The sequence below is a fragment of the Puntigrus tetrazona genome, chromosome 7 (assembly GCF_018831695.1).
Source record: "Puntigrus tetrazona isolate hp1 chromosome 7, ASM1883169v1, whole genome shotgun sequence".
Classification (NCBI taxonomy): Eukaryota; Metazoa; Chordata; class Actinopteri; order Cypriniformes; family Cyprinidae; genus Puntigrus; species Puntigrus tetrazona.
In genome coordinates, this window is record NC_056705.1 from 23,990,954 (window position 1) to 24,002,191 (window position 11,238).

Sequence of the window (11,238 nt, forward strand, 5' to 3'; positions counted from 1 at the left end):
CTAGCCCTACTAACATTGATTAAAAAAGCAAAAATAATGACTGTTTTCAAACAGGTTTTACAAACTCTGCCCCATCTGTCATCGGTCGGAGTCAATGTTACTGCACTGAAAATGTGGGGACACTCAAACAAGTAGACCAATGTTTTGAAAATGCTATGGGCCATTTGGTGTTAGCTATTTCTGATGAAATATTAGCAACCAGAGACATTCATGTCTGGTGCGAGGGTGTGGTGTTTTGTTTATGCTTGTTAAAGTGCTGCTTTTAAAATACACCGTTTCTCTGGACTGTAATTTATGTGTTTGAGAACTCATGGCTGGAGGGAGAATATTAAAATTTGCAAAGACATTTACTACTCTTTCTGTGATCTTCTAAATTGCACATCATTTACACACTTGGGAGAAGTGACAGTCACATTTAGTAAGGGCTATTCCATTAGCCATTTTCTGCAGATTAACTCTGGCCAACCTTGTCACATTTTCGGTATAAGTATCACTTTATTTTATGGTTATACCTATTATTTGCTTCTTAGCATGCATATTACTAGAATATTAGTCATTTATTAGTGCTAATTTAGAACATATTAATGCTTTTAATAACATGACCTTATTCTACATCCCTAATTCTACCCAGTACCTGTTCTATGTTTTAGGATTAGGGATATTTAAACTATGTACCACCTATAATTATGATGTCCTTGCGAAGAAGCATCTTCCTAAAATATTTAGGTAACGCTATGTTTTTCTGCATTAAATGTACTAATTGTATACTATGCGAGTATAAAATAGCATGTTACGTATAAATACAACAAAACATGCGCTACTTTTTAAACATTTGTGGTTGGGTTTATGTTTCAAATGATATCTAATGCTTATAAAAAATGCAAAAACATAGTAATTGAGGCTTTGCACCTGACTGAATGCTGGGCACACAATGCAAAACGCTAAAAAGAAGACCCATCCTTTTTTAAATTGCTTGCCTTCTGTAGGGTTGCACGTACTTTAATATATTTTATAATGCAATTTATTTCTGTGATGCAAAGTTAAATACTCCTGCTTTGAGTGACATGTGATTCTTCAAAAATCATTCTAACATGCTGCTTGAGTGTTTAAATACGCAAAAATATCTTATTATCAATTTCTTATTATTATCAATGTCAAACAGTTATGCGGTATAATATTTTCTTAGTGGAAACTGTGACAGAGAATGTGACCACTGATCACAAAACCAGTCATAAGTGATATGATGGGCCATAATAAAATTCACACAGCATCTGAAAGCTGAATAAATAAGCTTCCCATTGATGTACGGTTTGTTTGAATAGGATAATATTTCTTAAACAACTATCTGAGGATGCAAAAAAAATCTAAAGAAAACCACATTGAATGTTGTTCCAAATTAAGCTCTTAGCAATGCATATTAGTCAAAAAAAAGACAAAATAACAGAGTTTTTTTAAAAGCATAGTGTCAACAACAGAGCCTCTTTTGTGATAACTACTTCCTTTCACCACAGATTCAAATCTGAAGGTTGACAATTTAACAGCTGATCCCAAGTCTCCATTACTTTCGAACTAGTAATCAAGGAACATTGTGTTGCTTCACTGAAAGCCTTTTCTATTACTTCATTAAAAGTCCACTGCATTATGTAGAGTAAAGTATTATGAGGGAGCACTGAGCGATTGTGATAACCTACACTCATTCTTCAGCTCATATTCACAATAAAACATTAGTTTGAACATTAAATGCTATTGTTTACAACACTGTCTCTTTCAATATAAAAGTCTTTACTACTAAAACTTGTCTCTTGTCGCATCTAATGTAACTGTGTAACTAATTAGTACCACAAAATACTTAAAACTAGGAGGATTTATCAATTAATAATCAATTAATAGTTGTTACGGAAAGCCTCTAGAAAAGTATCCAACAAAGTTAAAATTAAAAATATAATGAAAAAAAGTGAATGCAAATTTTGCATAAGAGGAAAAAAGAGAAATTTTAGTACAACTGACCCAAGAGAATACTTAAAAAGATATTTAGAGCTGCATGATAAATAGAGCAGCAAAACTAGACATAAAAGCAAACACAACGTCCTACCAAAAGAAAATGTAATAGAAAAAGAAACGACGCTCATGAGAAGAAACATTCTGGTTAATTGTCCTTTGTCTAGCACTTAAGTGCTTGTGAGTTTGCATGAGTGAACTGAAACTTTCATTCCCCTTGAGTCAACCTCTGCTAACCCCCCACAGAGACATTCTACACACACACACACACACATACACACAAACAAACACACACAAACACAAATCCTGAGAGACACATTTACTACTTTGCTATTCCAATCTCTCTGCCTCATCACCCATTCCATCTCATTCACACTAGAGGCTCTGTTCTAAAGTCACTAGATGCTCTGCATTCACTACTTATGTTTGGGTCAGTGCACATGAACAGGTGCAAGAAATCCTTTTAAGTGTCATGAGAGCAGATTACAGCATCTAGCCAGCCTTTTTTTTTCAAGAAGTTAAAAAAACCACCCACTCTACACTTTTAATGTGTAAATGCACAACTCAGGTTAATAGCACACATAATCTGCTGTTAGTTAGCTATGTTTGAGAATAGTGCATTGAATATGTTTGTGAAAGAATAACAAACACTTCAGAGTGGTGTAATTAACTTTTGTTGAGAGGTAATTAGCTAAGCTATGAAGAAAAGGACCTCATACTGAGTACCATTATTACGGCCCTGGAGAAAAAGACAGGGAATGGCGGAGAAAGATGGAAAGAGACTCAGGGAAGAATTGAAAACAAAAGCACTGCTGGAGGCCTGAAAAGCATTGTGAGCATGTGAAACACACAAGACCCTTAGAGCACAAAAGACAACTACTGGAAACCTCTGTGACTTTCACCAAGAAACTCTCTCTTTCTCCTCCCTCTCTTTCACAGCTGTATTCGGTGAGGTCATGGGAGGCACTTTTTTTAATGTGATTTGTTCTGATTAGGGTCGAGGCGTGTTTTTACCTTCCTCTTCTGTTGGGGTAAATGTAACTGAACAACTTCATACCCCTTTGAGCGTGACTGTTTATTCACAAAGTGCGATATTAGTTTTTGGTAATGGCTTGGTGGATGCATGGCAGTGTCTGGGAACAACAGTCAGGCCCTGCAAGCATACCTACCCAGAAGGACCCCCTCTATCCTTTTCTTTATAGCTCTATTCATGCTTTCTTAGGAACTCATTCAAGGAGAGATAAAGCCTGACTCAAGCCATCCATTCAGTTATCCGCCGTGCTGAAAGAAGCAAAGGAAAATTGCAGAGACTGCAATGTAGGATCTCCCTAAGCATTCAAACCAACTCATTCCAAATGACCATCTTGCCCAACATGTATTCTTTTTCATCTGTTTTCTCTGACTAATTCTTTTCCCATCATCTGACTATTTAGTGCTGTGCTTTCTTTTTGGACCACGTCTTTCTTTGCTTCTCTCCCACTCTCCTCCCAGGATCTTTCTACAAGCGGTCTTCTCCCCCTACAGCAGTCACTTCTGAGAGACATGAAGGTCAATGGAAGTTCCGCTGGCTGCCTCTGCAGGGCTCGTTTTTTGTGTGCATGAGTTTGTGTGTGTGGGAGGCTTCTGCTTTTGGCATTATGATGGATGATGAACTTAGAACCAGGCTGTGTATTAGAAACAGGCTGTGCATCAGTGCTATGGTCAGTTAACTTGATGCCGACTTGACGCCAGGAGGCCTAATTCTGTCTAAACAGTGTGTGTGTGTGTGTGTGTGTGAGTGAGAGAAAGAGAGAGAGAGAGAGAGAGAGAGAGAGAGAGAGAGAGAGAGAGAGAGAGAGAGAGAGAGAGAGAGAGGGATTCATATCCAACTTAGTCAAGTTAAGGAAAATCAGGATTGAAAAATATCCAATGAGCTCAAGCTCAAGTCTTCCATCGTCTTCCACAGTCACACCTACAGGCTTTATTCAAACAGGCTCAGGATTGTGAGAATGAAGCTGCAGACAGACTTATTAGACAAAAGAATTACAGAAAAGAAGAGAATGATGGAAAATATGCAGGAAGGATGTGCAACTCTAATGACGTCCAGATGGAGCAACCACAACTATCTGTTACTGAAGGACAACTATAATAGTAAACACTTGGCATGATATATTTCTCAATATATAGGTTTAAAGAATAATTTCTTACTTTATTCTTCAAGGGTGGAAAAGCTATAAGAACAGGACATTGAAAAAAAAAACCCCAAAAAACATTTAATGTCCACCTATACTTCAGAGTAAACATTTTTACAGCCAATACATGTCCAGTACATAATCCAGACTAGAATCACTGGTAGTATTAAGATATGAACAAAACAAACTACCGGGAACCCTTTTGATACTATGAAATGACAAGGATGGAAGCTGAACCTGATACATATTCACTCTAATCCTCATTAATATCTGCCGTATTCTTGACTCGCAAGAGATTAAGAGAACCAGATGTGCTAACATGGTAACTTCCTATTGGGAAGTGGGAAAAAAAGAGATCAGAAACCTGCAATAATTACAAATTGACACGGTTTGTGATCACATGTAGAAAGCTGTCTAAGTAAATAGGCTCAAGTTTGTGCGTGAGCAAGAATGTTGGTAAATATAATATATCTGTACATTTCAGTGTGCATGTCTTTATGTTTTGAATAGGATTTAATGTAATGGCCCAAAAAAGGAAATTCCACCTGTGTGACATCTTATTCGCTCTACCAAATTTAGCAACAAACTATTAATATTGTTGTAACGGTAGAAAGAAACACACCCAGCTCTTCGCTCCTATTAATAAAGTCTTTTCTGACACAGCACTGCAGATGGCCAGCACACTCTATAAATAATGCTTTATCTGGGCCATGAGCCGAGAGACAGCCACTTTATGTGTACAAGAGATGCACATCTCGACCACATGAAGAGATGAAGTTACCTGACTGCTCATGTGAGCTGTGAACGTTCAAGAAAGAGAAAAACATTACGAGGTACAAGCAGACACAATCTAGTGATGCTCGATGTGATGGTTTAAGCTGCCAAGATGTACCTTTATATTGCTGCCAAGGTATAATGGATTGATAATCCAGGGCCAAAGACATCACCCAATCTCTGAGGAGGTCTACAGCCCAGGAGCAGCTCTGGATTCAATGTTCTGATGAGATATTATAGCTTTCCATCACTCCCTAAGAGACAGCGAGTACACGTGCAGTGCCAAGGACTGAAAACAGTGAAAATTTGACCTGTGCAACTGGTAAAAATGTCCACAGGGTAATGCTCTTGAATTTAACGTGCTGAAAGCAGGCTTTAACTTGATCGGGATTGAGATCAAGATACAAAAAATATAAAAAGGCTTTTTTATTATTCACTAAAGCTCACTAAAGAGAAAAAAATGTTATGGTTAAAAGTATAACCCTCAGGAAGAAATTGAGGGCAGAGAGAGAAAAGAAGAGGAGCCAAAGGGAGGGGGTGACAAAGACAGACTGAATACAAACCTAAACCCAACCCATTGGATGAACTACTTAAGAATTGTGGGGCCCCCACATTCTCACCATCTATCCTTTGCTACATCTCTGCAGTTTCAGAGTGGTATTTCCTGAATCATCTATAGCAGACTGGCAACATACTGCTTTTTAACAAATATGAACTATAATTCATAAACCCTTCTTGTTGAGTCTTTCTTCACTTTTTGCTCAGCCATTATCCTTTGTTCCCTTTAAACCACTGTAAACTCAACTCAAATAAATGTTCTGACCGAATGCATGATTCTCAATCCATATATAACAAATATCATGTAATATTAGAGGAAGAACTGAAAATCATAGGGAGGATTGACTCAGTTTTTATCTATCAACTAACTGTGCTTTGGTATTCAGAATTGTCTGAACATGTTTATCATTTGCTAAGTCTCAGGATCTGTATCTGCATGAGGCAGGAAAATCATGGTTATCACAAACTTGAATGTGAATCACCATCGTGTGGCTTATCTAATGCTTCATAACCTTTGGCCTATTTTGTTGTTTTACTCTATAACAAGAAATAAACAATCTATTATGCAAAAACACACACACAACCATACTCAACATAGACGTGAGAAACATATGCTTCAATTTTTTTTGTCCAAAACTCCCATGTATTTTCCATCCTGCCAAGGCCAGTAAAGTAGGCTACAAACTAGGTCACAGAGTTCTGTTTCTGATTCAGAATTTCAAATACTTTATAAAAAACAAGAACATTAAACCATCTCTTCAATGGTGCAACACCCTTACCACAACAGTTAGTTCCGGTTTGATTGGCCAAGCGGTCTGAGTGCTGATTTGTACATCATGCTGCCTTCAAGTGCACTTGAAAAATCCCCTACTTCCAAGCTGGGCATTCAATGTTTTGACGTATCACACATTCAAGCATTCATTTTTAACAATTATTTAATTTTTTCATATTATTTGCATTTCTTATTTAGATATGGTATACAACAACAATCATTTTGCATAAAGCAAACAACAAAAGGTGAGAGATTAAAGTTGGCTTGAAACAGAAATGGTCTTTTATCCCTCAGTGTGTGATGTATATCTGAGTGAAATGGCTTCTCAGTCAAGAAACATGTACAGCAGGGCTTTATTTTGTCCAATGGGAATTGACTGGATCATTTGATTGCTGTCACTTGATAATTGCTGCCTGCGATTACAATAATGTTTTTATGACTTTCAAAAACAAGGGAAAAAAAGAGAGTGATTGATAAGAGCAGGGTTTCTCTTACATACCCAGAAAGCCATTACAAATAACATACAAAGCATTTACTTTTCCTGAGCCCCAGGCCAATCAAGATGTAGGTTACTTTTTAACTAAAAACAGTGGTCAGTGGTTACTTTGAGAATAAAAAATCACATAAAGAAGATAAAATGAATACGACTGGTTCCTGGTTATATATTGTGGTCTTGTGAGGTTGAACGATCGGCCTGTGCAAGAAACTGAACATTATTAGGCTATCTGTATAACTACTTGTAATCCATAGCCTCAGGCAAACGGTCCAGAGTGAGGTCTGGTTTGTGAACGAATTGTTCTTTTTAGTGAACTATATTAACCAGTTTACCAAGTCGGACCAAACCATCTGATACAGCTCATGCCCGTAGAACAAACAGCACCGATCTACAAGTTACTCAATCTAAACTCACTTTAGGATGTGCCTGACAGCCCACCTTACTCTAAATGAGTCGAAATACCTGCAAATAAGATGCTATGATGTTGGTTTTTGCCAACTCATCAAGCAGTCCAATTACTCCAAGTTCAAACTTGGACTGAAGAACTGATGAGCCTGTGATAACCGAGCACTTGAATGATGAGGTAAAATTAGTTTTTTAGGTTTCACATTGTTTAAGGTGAACTGATAAAGACTAGTTTATTGACGTTACGTGCATTACAAATCTAAAACATCCATGTTTCATTATTGGGTGCTTCATGTACAAAAAAAGTGACTTCTGACCAAGTTTCCCTGAGGCTATGGATTAATGGTAACAATACTGTAAATATTTTTTGTAAACAAAGCTTAGTTTCTTGCACAGATCAACCGTTTCACTTCATAAGACTTCAACCGTCAGGGGCCAGGGGTATTAATATTGTATTACTTGATGTGCTTTTTTGGTCATTTTCAAAAACTGACAGCTGCTGACATTAAATGCATTAATAACCAAAGGCAAGGGTTTCAGCTAAACACTGAAGAAGGAAAAAAAAAAAAGGTCAGAGGGTGCCTGAGGGTGAGTAAGCTGAAAGCAAATGTTCATTTTGGGGCGACCTATTCCTTTAAAGTGTCATCTCACCTGCTACATTTTGCTGTTATTCTAAAAATCGTGCTGATATTCAGAAGTGCAGCTTTCTCGCTCTTGTGAAATCGAACAAATAGTATCTCTATACGAGATCTGTACAGAGAGAGAGAGAGACCCAGACAGACAGACAATGGGAGGTTATAAATCGGACACAACGAGCTCAAGTCGGAAGGGTCAAAACATAGAAACACTTTGGAATTTATGACTCGAGGAAGAGTGAATTACTCCAGCGTGCTTTCCTCTTCAAACGTGTACACGGCCAATAACAGTTTCAGGACAGTATGCTGAAGCCTCCTGTGTCTCACGTTAAATAACCTTGCGCAGTGTGAAACGACACAGTAGAAGGTGATTAGAAACCTTATAGCTGCTCCATTGATGAACAGGTTATGTGCTTTAGGGCAAAGTCAAAGAAACCAGTCTAGCTACACATGAAAGAAGCTGAAGGTACAATATTTCCCCACTCATATTCTTTTCACATACCCCTTGAAAACAGCTGCTGATAAACATCGCCTCTGGCATACAAACAACAGATCACAACAGCACAGCAAAACCACACGCTCTACCCGTGCTAGCTTATTCCTGGTGTCATTAAAAATCAATTCAGCATCAACATTAACAGGCTATTCATACGAACCGAAAACCTCAAAGTTCACACGAGTGAGAAATTACAGAATAGCCTATGCACAGACTTGTCAGCTTTTCTACGCTTTCAGATGTGATGGGGGGGGGTGAAGTAGGCTACTGTATCAACTTATGAAAACGCATTCAGTATTTTCGTTTTACAAGTCCTATTTATCAAGGGTAGGCATGAAGAATGGACGTAGGCTCGGGTCCCGGTGCGAATACCTGATTTTGCACATCCCTATCGTCCAAACAAACTCCTGTCATCAGGGCAGCGTATACTGGAGTCCACGAGCACTCACCTTCCGCCGTTAATTCTCCTCTGGTGATCTGGAAAACACTTCCCAAAGCGTGCAAAACTAGAACAATTCCCACAAACACATCGAGCGTGCTTGAACCCGCCATATCAGATATCCGCTGAGGCAGATGTCCTCAGTTTCTTTTGCTCCGTCGTCGCCAAAGAAGATGTAAAATAAAGACAAACGGCGCCTGGTCAGCCGCTGAGCATTCCGCGCAGTCCGCTGCTGGAGCTCTGCCTCTCCGCTCCTGTGATGCGAGGACCCGCGCTCCCGGTAACGACGCGCTTCCCTCGGACTCCGGAGCCCAGCTAGTCCTAGCGGAGTTCGAGATAGTCTAAAAAACAAACCAGCCCAGCTCGCCTCTTATCCATGCGTTCACCACAAAACCAGGAGGTGTAGATGGCGTCACACATGCACCACCAATGGTGTCCTGAATCTGACTTGCTTGCGCTGGGGGCTTCTCATGAAGTGGATTTGGCAGAAGTGCCACTGTTTTCACGAAAACACCGATTCAAAAGACACAGCAACGCGCGTTTTTAAAATAGCAACAGTTCCGCTTTAAAATTCACAAAAGATTACTAAAATGTAATTTTATTATTTGACAAAATAATAATAAAAAAAAAAAAAAATATATATATATATATATATATATATATATATATATATATATATATATATATATATATATATATATATATTTTTTTTTTTTTTTTTAGATATTTTTATTATTTTGTCAAATAATAAAATCACTCACACCCTTTAAAACCACCTGTATTTATGTATTTATGAGAAAACATGTTTGTTTATCAGAATCAGAAATCAGAAACACTTTTATTGCCAGATATGTTTACACATACAAGGAATTTGTTTTAGTGACAGAAGCTCTACAGTGCAACACGATAACAAGACAAGACAGATAATAAAGAGAATTATATACAATATATATATTGTAATAATATCGTGAAATAAATATAATATCAATTAATAGCCTATTAGCCTACATAAATGTACACATTACTAATATGCTGTTAGAGAAAGAAGATAATAAAAATCCAAAAAGTCCACAATTGTGTTGTCCACATCGGCAGACATTTATGAGTACATTTAAAATTCAGGTAAAAATGAAACCAGATCAAATGTTCAGCAACATCCAACATTTGTAATTTTTTACAAATAAATATTTGAGACCGCTGAACATGTTGGAAAAATACAATAATATAATTCGAATACATGGGAAGAATTTAAATATTTATATAGAATAGATCATTTATTTAACAAATGTGTTTAAAATGATATTTTTACATGATTTATTCAAATGGACTAAACAGGCAACTGCGCAACTGAAAGGTAGGATTTCTTTTCTTTTTTTCAAAATAAATAAACACGAAACTTAATATATATTAGTCTCCTTTGACCCATGTGTCGGAAATTCACAATCCGCTTCAGATCATTTACTAAATTATATCTTGTATGCACGAATTACGGATCACAACTGGTCAAGTTTATTCGCTCTCAGTCGGTACTGATTGTCCTTGATGTTAGTACAGTAAATTCGGTAAAGATTGCCTCTGTTGTCTCCTCCTGAGAGCCCACAGGCAAGACAGGCAATGGAGGGGGTGAAAGGGGGGGATCATTAATGTTTGGGAATGGCACTGGCAGGCTTTTCCACACTGTCTGCCAAGCAGAGTCCCTCTAGAGGACTGAGAGGCAGTGAGCTGTGGTTGAGCGCTAACCACCTCCCTCTGCTCCTTCAGATCAGGACAAGCAGCCTAGCAAAAACATTTAAGGATGAAGCATGCTAAAGCCGCCACATTAGCATTCCAATTTAAACACCCTTACAGTGTCGCACCAAGAGTCAAAACACGTAGAAATGCTGACTGAAAACCCTGGTTTCAAATCTGAGGAACTTGATTTATTGTGCTCGTGTTTATGACAGCATTCCTTTGATAGGGATTTGCAAGGTACTGTATAATGTATTTAACTGTAAGCCAGGTGCCCTTTATCTATAATTCTCTTTGAAGTCCTCAAGTAAATGTAAACTAAATATATACGTTAAGTCTTCGCACGTGCTGGAGGGACAGAGAAACAATAAATTGGGTACAATGTAAAAAAAAAATAACCTGTGCTTCTAGATTTATAACTCAATTATTTTATAACTAAGAATGTAATTCTGTGACTCACTTTATGTGAGTCAATCCAACATGATCCGAATAAACAGTTTTACATTTTTCAAGCATTCCCTACCTAAATATTCACCATTCTTTCTCTTCCCAGCATGCACTTGGACTCAAATGTAGATTTCTGACAGAAAACACAAGTAAACTCTTTAAAATTGAAAATACAACTTGTTTTCTTCTTAAAGAAATTACTCTTTAAACAGTTGAATAAAAAATAAAAGTTTGTGATCTGTAGCCAGTAGATGATATAAAAATGATTCTGTCAGATACTTGCTTGTGACTTTAGCTGGTTTATTGTTTTTTTTTTCAT

General features: G+C 37.5%; 1 protein-coding gene across 2 annotated transcripts in view; it reads right to left on the reverse strand.

Moving 5' to 3' along the window:
• Nucleotides 1-9,200, reverse strand: part of plxdc2b (plexin domain containing 2b) — a 41,447-nt gene extending 32,247 nt beyond the window's left edge. Inside the window, exon 1 of one of the 2 annotated variants that reach the window (XM_043244318.1) lies at nucleotides 8,755-9,200. In XM_043244318.1, the coding sequence (XP_043100253.1) occupies nucleotides 8,755-8,857 (103 nt within the window). In that variant the 5' untranslated portion in view covers nucleotides 8,858-9,200. The remainder of the gene's footprint in view (nucleotides 1-8,754) is intronic. The other variant, XM_043244317.1, reaches the window with a different exon arrangement.
• Nucleotides 9,201-11,238: the final 2,038 nt, after the last annotated feature.